Source organism: Pyxicephalus adspersus, chromosome 6 (assembly GCF_032062135.1).
Source record: "Pyxicephalus adspersus chromosome 6, UCB_Pads_2.0, whole genome shotgun sequence".
NCBI classification, from domain to species: Eukaryota; Metazoa; Chordata; class Amphibia; order Anura; family Pyxicephalidae; genus Pyxicephalus; species Pyxicephalus adspersus.
In genome coordinates, this window is record NC_092863.1 from 63,542,439 (window position 1) to 63,566,493 (window position 24,055).

The 24,055-nt window shown below is 36.4% G+C and overlaps 1 protein-coding gene across 1 annotated transcript in view; it reads right to left on the minus strand.

The window, feature by feature from the left end:
* DMXL1 (Dmx like 1) overlaps nucleotides 1-24,055 on the minus strand; it is a 70,087-nt gene that overhangs the window by 18,169 nt on the left and 27,863 nt on the right. Inside the window, exons 21-36 of the mRNA XM_072416051.1 lie at nucleotides 22,655-22,765; nucleotides 20,161-20,330; nucleotides 18,564-18,661; nucleotides 16,193-16,358; nucleotides 15,333-15,588; nucleotides 13,042-14,114; nucleotides 12,142-12,327; nucleotides 11,973-12,049; nucleotides 11,190-11,320; nucleotides 10,734-10,982; nucleotides 5,424-5,605; nucleotides 4,784-4,920; nucleotides 3,703-3,788; nucleotides 2,130-2,331; nucleotides 1,813-1,930; nucleotides 1,236-1,322 (exon numbers count right to left, since the gene is read on the minus strand). Coding sequence (XP_072272152.1) covers nucleotides 1,236-1,322; nucleotides 1,813-1,930; nucleotides 2,130-2,331; nucleotides 3,703-3,788; nucleotides 4,784-4,920; nucleotides 5,424-5,605; nucleotides 10,734-10,982; nucleotides 11,190-11,320; nucleotides 11,973-12,049; nucleotides 12,142-12,327; nucleotides 13,042-14,114; nucleotides 15,333-15,588; nucleotides 16,193-16,358; nucleotides 18,564-18,661; nucleotides 20,161-20,330; nucleotides 22,655-22,765 — 3,329 coding nt within the window. The remainder of the gene's footprint in view (nucleotides 1-1,235; nucleotides 1,323-1,812; nucleotides 1,931-2,129; nucleotides 2,332-3,702; nucleotides 3,789-4,783; nucleotides 4,921-5,423; nucleotides 5,606-10,733; nucleotides 10,983-11,189; nucleotides 11,321-11,972; nucleotides 12,050-12,141; nucleotides 12,328-13,041; nucleotides 14,115-15,332; nucleotides 15,589-16,192; nucleotides 16,359-18,563; nucleotides 18,662-20,160; nucleotides 20,331-22,654; nucleotides 22,766-24,055) is intronic.

Consider the following 24,055-nt stretch of genomic DNA (forward strand, 5'->3'; position numbering starts at 1 on the left):
CCCCCCCCCCACCGCAATTTAGTTAAAAACATGCAATTGCCTACATTCAAGATTTTATTAAAAGCCTAAAGAGGGCCCAGACATTATGTGAACTACTATTTCTGTCCTTGATCTAATAATACAGCTTGCCTTATTATTTTCTGGTTCTTTTCTGATTACTTTTAACATTGTCTGAATAACTGACCCAGAAAGAGTATGAGTATCACTCAGATATTCAGCTTATGAGGATGCACAACTTGTTTCCGTTATCTGTATGATTAGTTCAGGTGTGCAACTGAAACTACTAAAATCCGAAAGATCAGTGTATATTGAGGTAACTAGCATTTTTTACAATAGGTTCAGAAATAGCAGCCTGCAGTATATAGTAGATCCTCTGTTATGGCTTTATGGCCTTAGATTCTCTTTTTCAAGAAAAATCTAATACTGTAAAAACCTCAGGGTTTAAAGTGTTTCTTAACATTTATAACACGATGGAACCCATAGAAAAAACGATATCCACAGTTAACCTATGAAAAAAAACTATATCCATAGCTAACAGTATATTAGTGAGGTAGTCAGTAGGGAGAATGTCTCCTATTTTGTTGGCCAATGGAAAGAACGTAACCATTACAGAAAACCAAAAAGATCTTTGGAGTCACAAACTGACCTGAGAGACACAAATTGCTCAATGTTTAAGGAAACCCCTAGCGACCTTTGGGAGAACTCTAGTTGAGAAACACTGATAAAAGTTGTTTAAAATCTGTAAACAGTATTAACCAAAGCTTACACAGATAAAAATTCTACTGAAAACGGCTCCTGAATTATTTTACCTTCCCATCTTCCCCTGTTGACTGGTTAACAAGCTGGATAGTCTTACCAACCAATGACGAGACATTGGAGAAAATAGGTCAACTTATGAGTGGTAAAATCACATCAGCAGAGCACTCCAATTTTCAGCAGTAACAATGTTTTGAAACAGATCTAATTATGCAAGCAGGCAGCTTAAGTGAAGTACTAAAAAAAGTTTAGTTGTATAGTAGTGAGAACAATGACAGGAACACCTAAAACAGCTTTTTTTGCCTTGGCCTCAATTTTAATATTTACCAACTCCTAAAAATATAAATTATATGTATTTCACTCAATGTGGAAGACAAAATCAACAAGTGTCCTGTAAGGAAAGCATTTTTAACAAACATATCTTGGCAGAAGAACAGTAGTGTGCTCAGATACAGACGCTTAACATGTACTTAACATACCTTATTTACCGCAAATGCAGTGATTATATCAGACTCTTTGTGGATTATTCTTGCTCGACCTCCTGAAGAACCTTGATCTGTTTCCGTCTGAAGACAAAAAATTTGATTTACCATATGAACATAACCTGAATACATTTATCACGTGTTTAATGTCATTGTTGGAACTGTTTTTCTAACACATTCCAACATTGTGGCTGGATGTGGCAAAGAGAGACCAAAAGGGTAAAAATTACTAGTTTGCCATAATTTTATTAAACTACTCTTTATGCAAATCTAATTTACACTGCATTCTCTTAAAGATGCATTAGAAAAAAAGATACATGCTCCAAGTTTTAAATCAATAAAAATCAACACAATAATTAAAAGAACACGTAAAACTTTAGATAAGCCACATAAGAAAATGTTTAACGCAGCAAAAAGCACCGTTTTATCTTGCAGACAAATTTTAATATATATTTTATAACAAGAAATAAATCCATCCATTACTGCATACATCCTTTTAAATGAAACTCAAAGCATTACCTTCAGTTACTTATTAAGTGATTACAACAATACTTATGCCAGTATCAAGCCATACCTCATTCAACAACCTTTTCCTTGTAAAAATATTCCTTATAAAGGTTTCTTGAATGCCTTCTTGCTTCACTAGATACTGCCAAAGCCTCTTTACTGGCAAGGTACTTGAATGCTTGGATCTAAAAAAAACAAAAATGTAAAATGAGCTGAACATACCAAATTATAAAATGTAAAATGAGCTGAACATACCAAATTATAAAATGAAAACTAAAAACTGGGGAGTAACCAGTGAGGATGCTTACCAGTAGTTTACCAAGTAGGCACCTACCACTAAATAGGTTAAAAAAAAGTAGTTGCTTTAGCATCAGTTATACTAACTTGAAAGGTGTATTTGTTGGCTCCAGCAAAGCTTTGTGCCTCAGGATTGCAGGTCCAGCTGACAAAGCCTCCTCTGTGTTTGGCATGGTAATATAATCTTGTGGTGGGCCTCCATATATTTCAAGCCTTCGTAATAATACCTGTTCCCACCTCTGCAGAGTTTTGAGGGTGGCATGACATAGAGGTGAGGCTACAGGAAGATCTGCAAAAATCAAAAGAAATGTGAGTTAGTTTAAGCCTATTTCTTTATTACTTTATCTAGGATCATAAATGTCCAGATGGTCCTTTTAACTGAGTTATTGTGTTTACATGTTTTGTGTTTACAAAAAAGGGATATTTGAATCTGTGATAACTTTGTATAAGATTTAAAGACTTTAAAACTGCACTTCTTTCTGTCACAATAGTACCAATACAATCTATAAAAAATATTGGATGTTCTTACCCTACAATATGGTTGATACACATTTGGCAAAAATATTTATTTAACAACTTTGGCATCTTTACAACACATCTAAAAAGAGTATAATACAGAAAACTGTATCTGCAGAATAGCCATTAGTGTATACATTGGTAACTTAAAACAAAGCCCCACAATAACAGGAGAAAACAACAAGCACTTTGCTAGAAACAAGCATAACACACCTTTACCTGCTTTAGGGCATGACTAAATCCAGACAACACACAGCCCAGACCACATATTGTACAGGTTTGGCCGGAAAAGGCCAGACAAATCATGCAGTGAACCAAAACACAAAACAGAAAATGAAAACACAAGATTTGAAGAGATGGTAATTTAAATGTTTGCATTTTGTTTCCTCCATACCTTAGTTGGAAGAGATCTCGCTCTTCAGTTGATTACCCTGAAACAACTTAACTCACTGGGCCTGATTTTTTAAAGCTCTCCAAGAACGGAAAAGATAGAATTTTATCAGTAAAGCTGCGTGATCCAGCAAACCCGGAATGGATCTGGTCCAGGATGCAAAACCTTTGCTAGCAAAAAGCAAATGACTAAGAAATCCAGTCCAGGTTTGATGGATCACCCAGGTTCACTGATGAAAGTGTATCCTCTCTAGCCTTGGAGAGCTTTAATAAATCAGACTCATTGCCCCCGATTCATCAAGCAAAATCGGATTATCGGTCGCGCATTCGTATTAGCGATCCGGAATCGTGCGCGATCGCGCTATTCAACAACTGAAAAAGCTCACGCACGGAGCCGCGCTTATCCGACAGCTTTTTACTGGCGATCTTGCATTGAAAGTCACTGTTCCCCTGTACGCGCATACTCGAGTCCGGACCGCGGTGATCCGCGATCGCTGGCCGTGCGTACGTTCGCGCTTCCAGCGATCGCGGATTTCAATGATGAATCAGGGGCATTGTCTGAATGTTATTATCAGGACAACAGGTTAAAAAGCATTTTAAAGAGAGGGTAAAATTACAAAGCAATGTTAAAAAACAAACATGGAGTTCTAATTGTTTTATTTAAAACTTTCTTCTAAAAATGGAATAAAACTGGATGATAGCACTACCAATTATTTTAATTATGTAAAAAAAAATAATAATTTCTTAACAGTACCTGAAAGTTCATGTCCAGCCATTGGGTAAAAGCCTTTTAAATTCTGAAGGACAAATTGTACCATTGCAAGACGCATAAGAGCCCAACTGGAAGGTAAAGACAGCACAATTAGACACCAAAAACCTGAATATTTGCATTGCTACAAGACAGTAGAAGCAACAAACAACTTATGTTTTTTATGTATTTTTTTACTAAGCACTTTTCATCAGAATGCCTGTTCAGAGATTTTGAAGAGCTTTCAATAACCTCAGATGCCCTATGATTCAGAGGACAATAAATACCAAAATTAATCAGGAAATCTTTACACATGCCTCTGCTATTGCAAAACTTTGGCTATTCTCAACAGTAACTGCTCAATCACAGAGTGACAGAGCTTGCATACTAACTTCCTCTTTGCTAAGTATTGCAATACTCAGACATCAACATAGAAAACAATTGTTTCAGGGCTGCACAAGGCCCCTTTATCAAGGTGGATGAGAGCTGCTGCAGGTATGCACAGACACTTCTAGGTATCAGTACTTCTTACACGCTTGCTTATTTTTAACTCATTAGCTCGAAAATATACAAATGAGTTTGATTTATTAAAGTTCTCCACGAATGGAGAAGATAGACTCTCATGGGAGAACCTAGAAGATCCAGCAAACCTGTAATGGCTCTAATCCAGGAATAAAAACATTTGCCAACTAATGTCAAATGAGTTTTAAGAAATTCATTACAGGTTGGCTGGATCACCCAGGTTCACTCATTAAAGTCAATCTTCTCCAGTCTTGAAGAGCTTTTATAAATCAGGCTAATATATTTAATTGCTGTGATGAGGTAAGGCAAACTATGAAGCATTCATTTTTTTATATTTATAGAAGCACTGAATAGAAAGACAGAGGCTGCTAGATGGGTCAGGACCAAAATGCTTTACACATAGAATCAGCTAAACAGTGTATTAGGATTCCTATCTTTAGTGTACACCACCACTTCAATAATAGCATGTTGCTATTACAAGCAACCTGTTTACAATGTTAAATTTATTGTCTGACTCACATTTTTTTTACATTTCTATCCAGCACCTCATATTGCCATGGCATACCTATATGAATTAGGATTAGAGTGTTCTTGGATCTGGGCTTCTGAAAATGAGCCATCATCTTCCTCTTCCTCATCATCACTCCCTTGGCTATCTTCTGAATCATATTCAAGCCTGTGTTGTGAAAACGGCAAAAAAGGCTGCAAGAAAAAAAAAAAATATATAGATATATAAACAAACAGTCCAAGTTAACAGTTTTCCGTTCAAACCTTATGTTATGGTTCAAAACCTTGAGATATATGGAGCTGAAACAAATAACAACCATTTTTTTTTTTTTTTTTTTTTTAGGGGTGAAGTGTTTTAAAGCTAGGTTAGATTCAGAAAAGTATGTCAAATTTTACATAGCAGGTGATGTTTTACGATAAAGCTCTCCAGCTATCTTCTCCTGTTCTACATTTTAAACTACAATTTACATAGAATACAGTGGTCTTTTCACACTTCTTGTGTTTTTTGAGACAGGACTACCTAAAATATAGGTTATATAGCTGTGTTCTATAATGTATAAATGTATAATTGCAAACAAATGACCAAAAGAGATACCCAGAGGATTAGTAATGTTGAAGTGGCATTTGATGCACTTGGGGAGGGATATGAATGGGGATTGGAGTAATTCTGCAAGAACCATCACCCTCTCCTCAGGTACCTTAGCTATAAAATAATCCCAGATGCTGAGCTCAGGCGGGATGAACTTTTCCCGGAAAATTGAAGATCCTTGATCCAAAACTGGTGAAGCAAAGGTAGATGGACTCTCTTTGGACTGAAGTTTTGTAGAAGATTTAAAGCGTTTAACCTTGTCATTTTCTTCTACAGGAGAAGATACCACAACTACAATAAATGGGACAGATATAGAAAACAGCCGTCACAATAAATTATTGGTAATACTATTAGTAAACCTATTTGCTATATTAAATAAATCACAAAGTATTTGTGTCTAAAGTATATTGTTCCATATTAACTCATGGAAAAAAAAAACATAAAAAAACAATGCAATTACAGACTTCATCAAGGTTCTATTTATAAAACATCAACTGGAAACAACTTACCTTAAGAAAAAGGAAATATTTAGGAAATTTATGAAACACAATATATTCTGCATTTGAAGAAAGACTTTGAAATCAATAGGAAACATGCACCAATTTCATGCACATGCCAAAAATAAAAAGTTTAACAGTCAGTTTAGGAATTATACAATACATGTGGAAAGGGGTGCAGGGATATCACTTGCTGATTCACAACATTTACTACAGACTGCTAACAAAACTGTGTGTGTTGTAGATTCCAGATTTTTTATAGATTGTCCTCAGGAAAAACTATACCTAACGTCATGTTCAGACAAGATTTTTTTTTTTTAACCAATAAAAACTTTGGTAACATTGGAATGACATTTACATTCATTATACCTTATTTGATTGGAAGTAAAAAAGAGGGCAGAGTTGTAATGTTTTTTTTTTTTTTTGTTACACATAGTGCAAATAAAATGTGAAAAGAACCATTTTGCTAGGCTGGGCTATTAAAAGAATTTGCAAAACACTGAGCAAGCTCAGCACCAATAGCTTGTTACATTTCTAGACGTCTGGTATTGGGACAATAGGTGTCTGGGACCAAGAAACAAAGCGGTAAAATATCACTACTCAGAACCTAGGCATTAACTAAAATTTTTATTTACTTTTTAAGATGTTCTTCTTTTTTTTGATTTTTAAGAACTTCGTAAAAATCAAAACAAGTTACAGTTTTCGATAGAATAATGAGATATTACACACTGTTAGGGTTTTATTGTTAGACATGTCCCAGATGAGCAGATTCACTTTCTCTATTAGTTCTAGTGACAATTGTCACAGGAACTAAAATGAGTAAAAATCCAAAAACAGTCATTACCAGAAACGTCTAAAAGGGAGGACAATATGTTGGAGGAAATGTATCTACAGAAAGCTCCACCTAGCAGAGTTTGAAAGAGTTTTCACTATCAACCTAAACTATCTTCCCTCCAATTAGGTGTTATTTCCCCAGCCTCCTAGACTGTATACTCTTCGGGGGCAGGGTCTTCTCCTTCTCCTGTGTCACTGTCTGTATTTGTCTGTCATTTGCAACACTTTTTAATGTACAGCACTGCTTAATATGTTGGTGCTAAATAAATCCATGGCAAATTGTTTAATGTTCATTTCAAATACACATAATTAAAGGGTTTCTTTTATCTCTACAGTCTTGTGATCCAGGCCCCCTAGCTTGGAAACAACAGCAAACTAAAGGTAATTTATTTGCTCACCTTGCTCCTACTTAAAGATTCACAAGACACAAATATCAAGACACATTTAGGTACTTACACTACATGCAAAAAAAAACATTTAATGTTTTTTAAATTGGATTAATGTTCCCCTTTTTTTACAGGTTCCTAAATTTCCATTTCTATGTGCAATAGTACATGTAGAAAAACATACCTTCCTTACGTTAAATCACTGCTAAAATGAACAAACTAAAAATAATAAAACTCTGTGTGGATCAGATCATATGCACGGCATTGGAGCCAATGTGTAGAGTAACATGAACAATGTTTTCCCCAGACAGTTTTTATGGGGTAGACCACCCAAGCACTAATCATCCAGTTGTCTGTGATCAGACAACCACTCGGGTAGGGCTTTGTGCAGAGAGAGCTATCAGTAAGCCTGGGCAGCCTAACAGCTTGGCTATGAGGATGGGAACATCTATTCTATGTATCTTTTCTGCAAGCACTCTCAATTAATGTTTGCCAAGGTTTAGATCAATAAATAATTGTCACGCACAGGAGAGCCCTGGTACTGGGGTGTATTTTTGCTGTATAAGGCTATGTACACACGTGCAATGGTTCTGGTTCAATAATTGACTAATTGATAATATCGGATAGGAATCTTTCATTTGAACCATTTGTTGTAGTATGCACGCTTTTGTAAGCATTTTATTCTAGCCACTTGTAAATTTTTTGCAAATTTCAACCTAGTCTAAATTAGGCTTAGTCTACACGGACTGTTTCCCCAGCGTTTAACCTGAGGCTTTTAAAGCCCCTGTTTGAAGTCCCTATGCATTACAATTGGTTAATCACACACATACACACATACATACATACATACATACACACACAGTTGACATTCAAAAATCTGGCAACTTCCGGATCTGAGGAGTCCTGGATTTTTGAAAGTTATACTTACCTCCATACAGACCAGCCTTCCTCTCACAGCACCGCAGACATCTGGCACAGTTCCAGGGAGCAGGGACACCTCAAGGTGTATTTAGTGAAGCAAGTAGACCTAACACCTGTTTCTGCAGAACAGTGCCATCAAAACATAAGTGGCCAAGGCCAAACAGTGTACTACAGCACCTGTATTAAAAATGGGATCTGAAATTCATGCCTGGAAACTAAAGGAAATGTATTATTGATGGTCGGATTTTCGGTTGTTATATATATAGCTCACGGATGTTGCTACAAAGTCCTGCTGATATACACTGCTATATGCTGTGCATATTTTACACTGCTGCTTATATCTAGCATGTTCAGATCTACATGTGGATCAATAAATGCCGAGGCATCAGCAGAATTCAGCAGAGCCAGTAATTCATATCCATTTAACCTCTATTATCTGTACTAAAATAAAGACTAAAGGACATTAACAAGAACACCATTGGTAAAGAAAAAAGTCACACTGCAACTCAAAGCAAAACCTACACTAAAAAGAGCAAAAATACATGATCTAAAAATACACACAATCTTCCAAGCATAAAGCTGTTCATACTGAATGTTAGTAGGATAGGGTTTAATAAATAGCACAACAAGCAAAAGTCCATGGATTTCTAACAGTTTCTGCCCACACATGTTTTATTAATATATACATATTACCTGAACACTGTGCATTCACCCTCAGTATTGTTTGTCAAATATATTTCAGGTTCAACCTTAGAAAAAGCTGAACTGCGTTAATACAAAGCAAGATTAACTAGGATTTCCTTCTAAAATGTAATTGTGCTTGCTTAGCCATACTGACATTATTTGCATTATATGTTATAACACAAATGAACTTAAATTACCAATTAGAAATCCATGGAACAATTACAAAACGCAGCCCAATGGGTAAATAAAAAATAAAATAATGTAAAACTACTCAAATGCTGGCCCATTTTCTTAGTATGCAAGATCAGGTTAAGGCCTCAGCTAAAATCTATGTCCTTGCCTGCAGGGCTGGGAGGGCTATGAGTACTGATGGCAGTAAGGGCTTTGGAAAAGCCAACACATTCCATGGAGAACACAACTACCTGATGAGGGCTGGGAATAGAAAAGTATTTCCCTGCCAAAACAGAAAAAAGAGAGAAAATGTTCAGAGCATGTGATGGGCTGTCAAGGGATTTAACAAAGTACATGAGGAAGTGGCACTTTACAGGAAGTCTAGGTTATCAGACTAACCCAGACTAACTAAAAATTTCATTTTTACATATATGTTAGTCTGGTATTTTTATTACTATGCAAATAAATGAGTACAGTACACTTATTACCATAAACACATCTCCATACATTAGGAATATTATATCCAGGCTACCAGAAAGATGCTTCACGCAGCACAGCACTGCAGAATAAAGATGCTGGCATCATTCCTTTTAGCTGCAGGTGTAAGTGTAAATAATTAATATGCTCCTATACCATCTCTCAGGATACAAATATGGTTACCTTAAAAAGGAACTAAGGGTCCATTTTTATTTAATTCAATGAACTGTTGACTTTCTCTTCCAGTAATGAACATGTGTTTAATGTTGTAAAGTAGACAAATACAGCAGCACCAAGAAGGCTTTGCATAAAAAAAAAAATAAAACAAATAATTACATGATACAGACTGACCCAGGATTGCTTCATTAGAATTCTGTGAACAAATGCATAGGCAATTCTCAAGTACCTCATTACTGGTTATTGAGGACACACAATACAGTTATGGGCAGTCTATGGGACAGACCAATGCTATCAACCACAGAAATCTGTATAAAAATATTGAAAAACACAACCTTAGGGTTGTTGTTTCATTACAGGTAAACCATAGTTCTGTTTGGCATCAAAAGCTCAATCTAACAAAGTGTTTCTCAACCTCTTTAACATGGGGGAACCCCTTAAAAAACTTCAGTTCCTCTGGGAATCCATGATATAAATTATATATCCACAGATAACAGTACATAAGTGTGGTGGTAATTAAGAATAATGCCTCTGATAATGCTGGCTAGCTGGAAGAATGTCACTCTTACAGATAGCCAAAAAGGTAATTGCTGTCATCTAAACTGACCTGAGAGGTGCAAACTGCACTTTGCTCAAAGGACCCCAAGAAACCTCTGAAGGAACCCTGTTGAGAAACACTGATCTAGCGTGTGTTATGAAAGATAATTTACGAACCAGTCATAGGAATTATTTCCCAACTATAGCCATTGCTCCCACTGTCTGACTCCTGGAGTCCTTCCAAGGTTCAGGACAGATACTTTACCAGACATAATGCTGAGCTTAGAACCAACATCACTTCTGTGAGTTGTGCAATGGAAGCACTGAATAGGAGCATTGGGTATAATTTTTACCAGCAGTCCTAAAAGGTCTCTGGTTAAATCTTACCATGTACGATTATCCTCTGAATGTTAATTTTTTTTTTTACTGAAGAGTTCCAAACACTGTTCCTGAAAATGATTATCAGACTAGAAATGGATTAATACAATTGGATTGTTTTTGATTTAAACATTCTTAAACAATCTTATAAAAACATATCCATACAATGTGTAGATCCCATAAAATTTACTAAAGTGCTCAGAAGAAAAAGATCACATTGGGTATAGTAAAGAAGGTTGTTAACCCAAAACCAATGCAATATAAATATACAATATAACATAATAGAATATTTTGTTGAAACATTTATGGTTAAGCATTTCTTACTCAATATTTTTTATTTTTTTAAAGCAAACCAACCTGTGACGGGTTTAACAGGCATCTGTGCCCGGCATGGGATACGTGCTCCTCCGCCATACACTGCAGACCACATCTTGTCATTTAGAGGATGAGCAACAACACAGAATAACTCCTGGCTGGAGTGAGTGGCTAATCCATGGCTGAACAAACTCAGGTACACTGCCGTCAGAATTTCACATAGCAGAATTGTGAGCCCGGGCTGAGCTTCCTCTCCAGCAGAATTCAACAGGCGAATTAATGAAGTTATTCCTAAAAATTAAAATGAAACTAAAGTCAAACAAAAACAGCACAAACAAAAAAAGAAAGATGTGCGTCATTACTTTTTCTACCTACAAGCGAATTAGTAAACCTAATTAATTAAACTGAAAAAGGGCACAGTTGAGGGTCCATAGGTAACAGGTTGTATATAAAGATCTTCACATATTTTAAAGCTACCAAATGTTTAATTTAGGGTACCTGGCCAATGGCTGGGTGATGTGTTTGGTATGACTGCTTCATCCAGACTTGTAGTTCTTATTGGTTGCCTGTTGATAAGCAGCACGCTCTGGTATACCATACCAGTAAATGGATTGGTCTGCATGGAGGCACTGAAAAAGAAAAAAAAAAACGCTAAAATATTTCTGGCTTTTTAGATCTAGCTCAGAGTTTTACAAATAATAATATCATTGTTCAGAGAAAACCCCTGTCTGAATTGCATACTAAAAAACCCTGGTTCCTCCCTACAGAGCTCAGAGAATTCCAGTCAGCTTAGTTTACACAGCACTGAACACAGCCAAAAGAAAGATCACAGAAAAAACAGAAAAAATGTAAAGGATGCCTTGTGTATATCCAAACATATACATGTAAAATACAGAATACTTTACTTCTAAATAAGTCCAGTATTAGATGAACAAATACATCAATTAACATATTTTAAAGTTTTGCTTTGTGTTACTGAAGAGTCAATGAGCCTGATTTATTAAAGCTCTCCAAGGCTGGAGAGGATATATTTTCATCAGTAAAGCTTGGTGATCCAGCAAACCTGGAATGGATTTCTTAAAAGTCGTTTGCTATTTGTTAGCAAATGTTTTCAATCCTGGACCAGATCCATTCCAGGTTTGCCGGATCACCCAGGTTCACACGTGTATCCTCTGTAGCCTTGGAAAGCTTTAATAAAATCAGGCCCAATGTTAGGAGTGTGTTGATTTTTCAAAAGCAGATAGCTTATACAAAATAATAAAAAGTATGAATATACTGTACCTGTTGGCTTGCCCTCCACAAAGGCACTGATATATACAAGCAGAAAGGGATGCAGCCAGGGTGTGTATTACATAAATCTGGAGGAAAAAAAACATAAAATTTGTCTGTAACATGTACAAAATAAAACCAAAGGATCCAGCCACCAAATAATACATTAGTAATAGCATACCTTATTGTTTCGGTTATCAGGATGTGGAGGTGAATCAAGGTTTATTATGGTATTTAGAATATCATGGGTTAAATTGCTCAAGTGTTGTAAAGGATTAGCTACAACAATTTTGGCACTAGCTGTGCAAGCAAAAAGGAGTGGAATTGAAGTCTGCTCTGTCTGAGGATTGGAGATGAGGGAGCAGTCCTGAAAAAGAGAAGAAAAAATAAATTGGGTATAGTGCTAAACCATCACTATAGTGGTCCAAGATACATTAGTGTAAGCAATTCCAAAAGACTCCTAATAAATTCAAACCCAACAGAACCGTATCAAAATAACATTGTACTGAGAAGAGTCAAAACAAGTCTATACTACATTAGATGCGTTTAGACCACTTTATGAGCACTTATGAGATAATTTGGGATATTTGTTATATTTAACATAATTAAGGCACTGAAAGGTGAAAGTATATTGCAGGTTACCCCAGTCCATGATGTGGTAGATGCATTAATTTCCCTTTATTTTCACCTTGTGACTCTGTTAGTAAACTTGTGTCTACATTTACTTCTTAGGATAAGTAGTTAGGCAACATGTAATAATACATAGATTTTACATATAGAATAGATTTTTAGTTTAAATTTGGTAATAGACGTTTAATACATTTTGAATGGACTTCAAGGAGAACACTTGTATATTATGTTGGCTGGTATATCTGCTCCACAAAAACAGACTAGTTGATCTAAATCAATAATTTAGTTCAGACAGCTTGAACTAGATACAGCATTCTATATACTAGAGAGTTGGCAAATATTTTCTACAAATAATTGAGAGACAAAACAGAAAAAAAAAAACATTATGGATATTATCAGGGGAAAAAAACCAATAAAGATGTTGAATATGCACATATCAGAAGTAAAATACCTGTTGTGACTCTTGCAGGAGTAGTATTAATTCCATACGTACAGAGGCCAGGCCACCTCCATGAGATCCATGAAGCACACAAAAACTCAGGAACATTCTTAACAGAGACTGAAATTTCAACAGCCAATGACGTCTCTCAAGAAACTCTCTACTCTGCTTTGACATTGCTTGATCAGAAGAGTCATCCAAGCTATCCTTAAAAGAATAGTTATTGGCTCTCACAGAGCTCGGTTCATCCACATTGACACAATATTCACAAATCTTTTGAAGAGCAACAACTGCTCTTTCCAACCAACTATACAGCTGATACCTCAGTTTTCCACCATCAACTTCATATCCCGTGGATAATGTCCGCAGTTCCCCGGTGAGAATTTTTAGGCAAGCTCTAAATTTTAGCTGGGCAGCAATCACATCTTCAGAAGGACTGAGAACATCATTATCATCAATACTACAGGATTCTGAGTAACTTGCGCTGGTTGTCCCTGGTTTATCACTTCCTGTGCTTTGTGAAGGTTTCACATCTTTCATTGATATTCCAGATCCCTCAGTTTCTTCATCTGTGTCACTATCCCACTTTAATTCCAATGCCTCATTATCCATTACCATTGATGGCTGGCTCCAATCAAATGAATTAGCAGATTGCGTTTGCTTCTCTGAGGATAAATCAGATAAACCATTGACCATGGAACCTGACCAATCAAAGTTACAAGCAGAGTTCTCCTTCTCCCCTAGTAAAGGAGATGCAGGTAAAGAAATTTTACTAGTATCTGCCAAACTTGAAGTACGAAGTAAAGGCTTTGTTTTTTTTACCACTTTGGGCATTTTGGATAATACTTCAAGGGCTAGCATTGGACATCCTGCTTTTAAATGAGCATGTGCAGTAGTAAAAAACAACCTTCTTTCATTCAAGTTAATTTTGTCAGCTAAATTATTTTCCATAGACAGGCACATTTTGGTAGATGATGACTCTGAAGAACCAAAATGACGTCTCAATAACATGGGGTGCGTTCTTAGAAAATTGTAGAAATTGAAGACTGATGGATCACAGCTTGACGACAGGCTCCAGGAATCATCTGTCCAATTGAAAACATTGTTAGAATAATAATGGCTTGACAGATATATGTTTTATTGGAGAAGAAGATTTACTTCCGACAGGAAAATTACAATATTATTTTAGTGCTATAAATCCTAAGTACATTGAAAATAAGTACTAGAAACATCTGTATCACAAACACTCAAGCTCTAGGGAATGGAGCATGAGATAATGGCTTGTCTGACTGCTGCGGTCATTGGAGTAAAAGGAACCTGTTGAATTATTTTTCATCAATAAAATAGATGAACCCATTTATATATAAAAAGGGCTAAATCAAGATTACTCAAGTAATCAACCCATTTATATATAAAAAGGGCTAAATCAAGATTACTCAAGTAATCAACCCATTTATATATAAAAAGTGCTAAATCAAGATTACTCAAGTAAGCAAAATTAATGGTATGCATAACATTGTAACTCCTGCTCAAATATATGTTTTATTCATTTTGGAGATAAATGAAGACAGGAAAACAAAACCTCTGCAGGGAACACACCTTCAATACACCGATGAAAATATATGTATGGGAGTTGCTTTATTAGCAATAAAGTATTCTTGTCCATTAGGTGCTAAAATTTAGAGAGCTCTGCCATTCGAAACAACCCTACCTAGAAGACTTCAACTGTTTTTCCTCGCTGCAGTTCAGCAACCGGTCTATATTCTTACCCAAGCAAAGTGAATAGACAAAACAAAAAAAGAAAAAGGGCAGAACAACACGCTCATCTGTCACTGTGATCTATTCTATCAGCATCCTCCATACCCTGCAGCACAACTGGCTTTCTGCTGCTTCTTCTTATCCTGGTTTGAGCTCTGCTAAGCTGGTTTCGTTTCATTTAACAGAAAGATCTTAGATCAGCTCTACTGACGGGATGGTAATCTGCTGCCCCATTTTTCATGAATGTGGGGTGATAGCGGTGTGTGCAGAAAGGCAGAGAATAAGGGAAAAGAGATAGTGATATCCTTTATTTATAAACATGCCCCTTAGTTTGAATGAAATTCAAAAATTCAATTGGTTACTAATTCATATTTGCTTTCATGATCATAATTGCTGTAGTCTTTTAAAAACTGATGTACTTTGATTTTATACTGTTTTTATAGTTGATTTTATACTGTTCTTTATACTTTTAAAGACTATGGAAAATGCGGTAATGAAACATAAAATAATAAATTTGCTCCACTTCAAATATTTTTTGTGCTTACCTTCTTCATTTCTGACTAGCTGCTTAAGTAAGGTATCCAAGGCGTGCCTGTAATCTTCCAGGATCCAGTAGGCCATGCTTCTCAAAAAAGGGTCTGAGTGCATGTTGAAAAGACTGGGCTCTCTACCATGTGACTCTATTCCCAAAACTCTCTTTTGAAGAATCGACTTATATGTTGAAGATTTCTCAAATTCAGATTCATACAGCCTTGATATCACAAGTGCAAGCTGAATGTCATGTAGCTTTTCGAGACAAACCTGAGAATAAATTATTTAAAACATTAAGTAAACACCACCACTGTTTAACTTTACTTCTTTTTACAGCTTATGCCCTTTTCCTTGCCCGTATCAGTCACAGACCCTAGACGTTCTCTTTACACAATTTTCCTTCTCAAATCCAAAAAGCCTTTACTAGCATAGACTCAATACAATATTCCGAGGATTCTGCTTAATGATGTATATTTTAGAAAAATTACCACTGCACCCAGGTCAGGTTTAAGAATATGAAACCTTTCTAAGCCTTAAACTCACACTCGATGGAATGGCAAAGCTTAGTTTCAATTTTAGTTATTGACCAACCATCCTACAGCAAGTGATCCCTAAAGCTTTTACAGACAACTTTAATGTGGTCTAAAGTCATAACAAGTTGGCAGTTTAAGTATGCTTCTGTACCTGGCATGCTAATGAAAACACCACCTTAAAAATGACATGAATCATATGTGCCCCTTGTCGCGGTAGAACTTTAAAGATGTTAAAGATTTAAAAATGTTAAAGATTATAATCAGTTTATAAATACTAAATTCCTTTCCAACACATTAAAGATATATAAGGTTATGGCTAAAAATGTCATCACTGTTCATACCTCCACTGCATCCTTCAGAGATCCAGCTAGAAGGAAAAATGCTGCAGAATGCTCAAAACGCTGTTTACCAAGTAGAGAGAATGCATTTTTCAGAGCTGCTTTCCTCCACCTCTCTTCACTAAAGTTATTTCCAAAAAAGTGAGTCATCTTTGCATCTTTTTGAGATCTTTAACAAAAATAAACACAAAACAAGTTGGTGTTAAATACAATTGCAACCAAGGAACTACCCTAAAGAACCTTAAGAAACTAATCTTGTTTCCAACTGGAGACTGGCAATTTCAGAGTAAATATATTATGTACTGAAGGCATTTAACAACATGTAAAATACTGTAGGGATTCAACCATGTGTTAGATTACGTTAAAACAGAGGCTCAGGCTAGCACTTTGGCCTTTGCAGCACTGGGTCCCAGGTTCAAATCTCAGCCAGGACACTGCAAGTAATGCAATAATCACAAACAAAAACTCTGAGGAGTGCTAAGAGTTAATCAAGAATATTGAAAAGTTTTTAGGAAACAATCATTTCAAAATACAAGGAATGAGAGAAAACGCGATACTACATCGTTTAGAAGAACAAGAACAGCTTGTTTACTTGATATACATTTTCTGCATTATAAAACATTTCATTAATCTTTATCAGTATAATTGCACATCCACAAATTAATACTTAAATGTGTTACATTTCAGGAGTTTTTGCTCTCCAAAAGTTTGCCAAATGCGTTGTGTAGGCTGTGGAGGTGGTAAAAAGTAGGCTGAGGAGAGTGGGGGCATTTGGTGTGAAAGATGAAGTAATATCAATGTAAGAATATAAAAACATTTAAAGCTGTAAAATTATATAGGTGTCTAACATATTAATTTGAAAGAATGTTATATTCCCACAACCTGCTGCAAAAAATAATTAGAAAACTTTAAAGCCCTTTAAAGAGCCTAGTTCTTTAAACTAGAAAGCTTAGAAAAATTACAGGAGCTCACAACATTTACCATAGCCGCCTTCCATATCCCTCAATATAGTTAGTTGCCCATCCTCTCACTACGAGTCTGTACTTATCTGGGGCCACACCCATATTAACTTCCTGAGCGGTAACTGCGAGTGTGACTCGGGGTAGAAAAAAGATGCTAAAAGCGGTAACCCCGAGTCACACACGGAGTAGGTAAACCTATGGGAAAAAAATAGTAAATCGAGTCTTACCTGATTCGCCGGCATCCCGCGTCGTCTTTTGCGTCTTCCTTCTTCTTCTTCCGGCGTCTTCTGCACCCAATGAGTCACCGGGGAATTCCCGGTGGCGTCGGTGTGTGCGGACGTTGCCGGCAGGGCGGGAAATTCAAAATCCATTTGTACTGCATTCAATACAAAATAACTGTATTGAATGCAATACAGTGGATTTATATGTGTAAAAGCAGTACATTGTCTTTCATGAACATTTATTTTACAGTATATTATATTAGTACGAGTATGTTATTTATTTTTTTAAATAAAAAATATATATATATATATAAAAAATGTTTCATTTATCACTTTAACATTATTTTGTGTTTACAACTTTTTTACACTCTATTACTATTATGCTGTAAAATACATTTTCATGAAAAACAATGTATAGTGTATAAATCCATACAGAAATGAACCGCTCAGGAGGTTAAAGAAGCATTAGCTCAGTTAAGCCTGCAAAAAATTAGTGCAGCCAGGTTGGTACTGGATTTTCTCTGGCTGGGTTGCAGACAGCATGTTAATGAAGGCAAAAAAAGGCGTACAGGCATAGGGTGGGGATGGGGACAGCAAAATGTATTGAAGGTGATAGAAAGGGGGCTAATCTACTTTATAGCTCAGCTAAAAAATAAATAATAACAATAATAATATGCAATGCTGTACAACAAGCACAAGGTTGCCAATGACAGACAGATACAAACAATGACACAGAAGGAGGAGAGAACTCTGCCCAAAGGATCTTAAAATCTAGGAGGTGAGGAAAGTAGGACTAATCTGAAACTTCAGAGTTTTCAGTGCAAGAAAAGCACTCTCACTGTTAAGTGGGTTTAAACAAAATTATGCTAAATGCAGTCTATACTGTCCTATTTGTTAATTAACTTGGAAGCATGTGCTTGAATAACATCTATCTTATTAAACAATATGTGGGGCATTACACAGCCCCACAGTGTAATGTAAAGACAGGACTGTTTACAGAGTTGCTTTTGCAGTTCAATTTGGTATCAAAACCAAATTAAATTTGAAAGCAAATTATGAACAACTAATTTGGAATGACTGCTGCACAAACAAAATAGGGAAAATTAAAACATAACAATAACTCTTTAGGTGGCAAAAAAAAAAAAAAAATAGCGGAGCTGCTTGAGAACAAAAGGGACATGCATTTCTTACCTATACAGTCCCCATACCACTGCTTTCTTCTTCATTGCCAGGTAAAATATAGCTGCATCTAAGGGATCATTATTTCGTTGGAAAGCTGCCTTTGCAACCTGAAATGGAAACTTGAACAATAAGGTTTTCCCATTTGGTATATTCATTACAAATTCATGACACTACTTAGGCCTATGAGTGACATTTACTGGCTATAAACAGTATACTATAAAGGACAATGTGCTACACAAACAGCAATATGGACAATATTTTTTAGGCTGGCTGTGAACAAGTGCTTCTTGTATACTCCCTGTAGCTCCCATGTTTCAGCTGAAATTAAAGGCAAAGCTTTCACATCTGAGTGTTTATCCCTAAATGTATCACATCTGGGAGTTTGATGTAGTACTTAATTGTTTAAAATTTAAAAATGTCTGATATATACAATAACAATCAACTGCTACTTATGACAGAAGTTTCTGTAGTGAAAGGTAATGATGAAAAATTAATTATGCTGTAAAGCAGCGGTCGCCAAACGGCGATCTGTGGCTCTGGCAGGTGCGCCCCTCGCCAGAGCCGCAGACCATGTCCACCGTATGGACACAACCTGCTCAGACCTGGGATGGGAAAGTAGGCATCATGACGTCACTATGGGGGAACTTTCTTGCCTTTGAGTGGCACACGGCTCCCTGCGGTCTGAAATCAGTGCATTTTGTGGACTGTAGGTCCAAAAAGGTTGGCGGTCACTGCTTTAGAGGGCTCAATTAAGCACATTACAGATTTATTTGTTTACCTATATGCAACAAAATATTATACAAAATATAAAACAAAAAGTTCACTGTGAAATATTAAAATAGTAGGATACAGTTCTAAAGTCACCTATGACTTGTAATATATACACAAACACAAAAAATTCAAGTGCTGTATTTGTTTACAAAACTACACCTCCTAAACCGTGTTTAAAGGAATTTTCAGCTTAAAGCATACCTAAACTCAGAATTTTCACTCTACATAAAGGGTAGACAACCTTTTTATGTAAGGTAAAAATTCTGTTTGTGGTTTTTTGTGGTTGTTTCTGTCTAGGTGATCGAGAATAAATGGGAGCACAGAGCCTCCCCGGATACCTACGTCACCCATCCCAGGAGGCTCTTGGCTGCTCCTTCTGTGCATGCTTGAGCATGGGCAGAAGGAGCCCCTTCGCCAAAAGGGAAAGAAATTGCCGATCTCACGCATGCGCAGTGAGAATGTCAAGTTTTTTCCCATCTAGGTCACCTGGTGCAGGCGAGATGCAGAAAGAAGAACCCAGAAGAACAGAAAAAAGATGGCCACAATTAGCGTGCTGGGACGAAACGGGACCCGATGGAAAAGCCCTACGGATCGACTGCCCTGCAGGGTTGACAGTAAGTGTATTTTTTTGTTTTGGGTCATTTGTGGATTTACTTCCTCTTTAAAGAGTTTGACCTACTCTCCTATTGGTTGAATTGTATTTAAAAAAACTGACTGAGGTAAATGTGAAGTGCTGGTCTGATAAATACAGTATATACACAGGTATAAACAGATTTTCCCCTTTAAAATACAATACAATTAACTTTTCAGCAGTTAGCTCAGTTAGCCAACTTACCTTTTCAATGCATCTACGTAAACTGTTTGTGTTTTTCACCCACCAGCCCACTCCCATTGCCCGCAACTCTGCCCACGTGGGGTCTCCTTTCTGCATTGGAGGCAGGGTGGCAAGCAGCTCTTCCTCTGCCACTGAATGGAAGGCCCAAGCAAAGTGACTAGTAGACAAGCCTAGAAAAAAAAAAAAAAAAAGATCAGGAAACAAATGAATAAACTTAAATTTAAACTTTTTAGTGTCACATGCATGCACAAAACTAATCCTTATTGGTGGTTTATAGTGATGTAATTTCTGCCAGATATAACCAACATATTTGCCAGGTAGTTCCAAGATAGAATTTTTATTAATTCCTGAACAAATGATTTACACCACAATATAAGGATCATTACATAGATGAATCCATATATATTGGAAAAGAAAATAACCAATATGAGAAATGATGTATTCCAAAGGTCGCCACAGTTTTTCCAACATTTTAAATAAATAGGAAAGGACCTAGGAATCATCGTTTCTATATTGTCTGAACATACTGCATATACACCATGGGATTTTTTTTATCCATTACCCATTCAAAAACCCATTATGTCAAAGCAAGCTTTCAAGTGATAACATCAATTTTAGTCAACATTTTATCTAGGTAAGGCAAGTGACCAGATATCTTGACAGGCCACCATACCCCACACCATATCAATCACATTCATTCCTCTTCTGTGCAGCTGAATTAATAAGTTATTGAGGGGTAAGTGACCTTGCCCCTTCAAACTGTCACATGTAACAGACAGCAATGTTTAAGCTCTTAAAGAGGAGCATAGTAAAAGCATCAGCAGGTGGGGTGGAAGGTGCTGTGTCAAGAGAACCTGTCACTTTTCCCTAGTACACTGTACAGATCATCGCTAGATGATACTGGAAGAACAGTAGTGTTCATAAACTCTGGTACAGTGGTGTGAATTGTATGGTGATGGATAGCAGATCCCATGACTGTATACACAACACATCTAGAAAATATAGGTGTATGTTCTGCAGAATTCAGGAGCCTACCAGACAATAGGCAACCCACAAGATCTAACAATGAGACAGTGATCCATTACCATCAATAGGAATACACACAAGTATGTTGTCCCTTGCAATCATATTGGCTACCTGATTTCTGAGAACTATACAATATATACAATTATTGGGTTTATTTAAAACAAAGCAAAGGGTACAAATAATAAGCAAAGTGCAGTAAAAACACAACCAATTAGATAAAGATTATGATTGGAATTCCGATTGGTTGCTATGACAATGTATTTTGCTAAAATGAATAAACACATGAGTGTTTCAGCAGGTATGTTATGCCAAAGGAAGCAAATTTTCAGTAAATTAGGGTAAGGAAAGCATGAAAAAGAAAGGCCAGTACACACAATAACACACATATAGCATAGGGGTTATAACATAGGTCAACAGAAATAAACTTGCCAGAAAACAGTTTTCCAACTTGATCAGCATGAACAAATAAACATTTACTATTAGAAATTAGAAAAATTAGTTATAACAAAGGTACAAACATGGCAAATAATACAGATGTTATGGCCTTTCCCCTACCATTTTTCTTTTGCTCTCAAAGGTGGTAAAGGTTTGGTGAGGGCAAAATTAGGGAATAGAGCTGCTGATGGATCCACTAATAAAGTGTACCTGTTGCTTTTTGGGAATGAAACCCTTTGAATAAAAAACACCTGTCCACTGTTCAACAAAATATTGTCAATGGAGAATCTCACTTCCAGCTTTTAAGGCACTAAAGAAAAACATCTACAGGATTTATAATGTTCCTAATTCAAATATCTGCTAATGGTGAAACTCAGTTCATCCTTTTTGCATTTTATGATACATACATAGGACTTATAATTGTCAACCCATTAACCCTACCCCTTTTTTGTCATTTTCTTTCTGCTCTTCCTGCTACTCTATCCTTTTGCAAAGCCTCTTTTCTGTCCTAAAAAAAACAATTTTATAAATATTTTGTGCCTGATCTTTGGTTTTATTGGCAGATCACAGCTATAAAAATATCTGGATCGCACAAAACACACACAAATGTTCACATGAAACCAAGTGAACTTTAAAGGGATGTTTATATCAAAACCTTATGGCTAGTGTATTAAAACCAAATAGAAATTATTGGCAGCTCCTTAACTTCTATTAACTTCTTATTAACTTCTATTAACTTCTTAACTTCTATCTAACAAATTTCCTTTACTTTAGTTGCATAAGCCTTTTCTTTGTTAGCCACATTCAGTGTCTCCAAACAAGACCAGGGTTCTCCCCAGGCCCTTTTAGCTGGGCGCACCACCCGGCACTTTTCAGCACCCACCCGGCTGTTTTTCAGTGGTTACTAAAGAGTTTGGTCACAATACAGGGGCTGCCACCCACCTACAATTTCTTCCCACCCGGCTCTGGGTTGAGCACTGAAGACCATAAACAAGCGCTTTAAATTACACAGAAAACTATGCAACCTGCATACCTTGATGGGAAAGCTGAATTCGGTATGCTGGAGGGAGGGATGTAGTAAGAAAGGTATGAAGACGAACAGCTAGAAAAAACTTCAGTCCACATTCATCGAGCGTCTCTCCACCTATAAAAATAAGCAAGCTTGAAATGTGAAAAATGGCATGATCAGAAATGTTATCAATAAAGAGGGTAATGATGAAAGTTATCTTTAAAAATACGGTAAATTATGTTTCACCCGAAAACCCAGCACAGAGAACACAGATATTTTTTCATAGCAAAACAAATTTGTCACCTACAAGTCTTTATTCCTAAGGATTGCCCCCTACCTTCAACAGTTTAGGACAAAACCAGTTACAGTGCTTTATAAAAAATAGCATGGGTGGGGCTACTGTGTGCAAAATTCCAACAAAGATTATGACTTCCTTATGTAGGGATTGTGTTGGCATAGTTAGGCAAAATGAACTACACTAAGGCATGACCATTCATCTTACCGTGTGATTACTGCAACTAGGCTCGCAAATGTAACTCCTAGGTAACTGGAGCAGTGTTTTCTGGAGTTACATTTGCGAGCCAAGTTGCAGTAATCACACGGTTTTCTGGAGTTAGGAGTGGGCAAATGAAGAAGCAACACATCATTTGCTCTCCCTAATGCTAACAAAAGACTAATCACTGCCTATTGTTAAAACAGTTTGGCAGCATTTCCATTCAATATTATCGAAGCAGCTGAACAGTCTGACCATCAAAAGAAGCTGAATGTAATGTCTTAATAAATCAATGATCCCCATATTTCCCAGTAGTACTAAGTTGTTCAATGCATTTGCCTAGCCTTCCTTATTTAAAATATGCTATGCTTATATTTGCAAATGTGTTCTGCTAAGGCAGTGCTGTAATAACTAAACAAAAATTCTTTAGTTTGAACACATACAAAACCATCACTTCTCCATTCAGAAAAGACTAATACTCCCACAATCTTTTTATACAACACTTTCTAGAACCCTGTAGATATAATATTTTGTTAATTAATAATGAGCTGACAGGTAACTCTCTGGCTCTAACCAGGTCAGGGACCACCTTTACACTGACCCACTATTTTAATAATAATTCAATTATTAAATTTATAGATGCCTCTAAAATATAGAATACCTATCCAAATAATATATGCTTTTTAACCTACATGCATGTAGAGAAACCCAACCCTTAACTGAATTTAGACTACAGATGATTTTTCAAGGAGCATTTTGGGACTCCACCTAAACTGACCACAGTACCACCTAAAAATCCTAATGCAACCACACCCATTTGATATATGACTGTATAAAAATACTTTTCAACCCATCTCATTTGTTACAGTGATAACAGGAAGGCTTGGTGGTTCATTAGCATTTTCTAAGGGGTGAATTTCTAGAAAACCGCA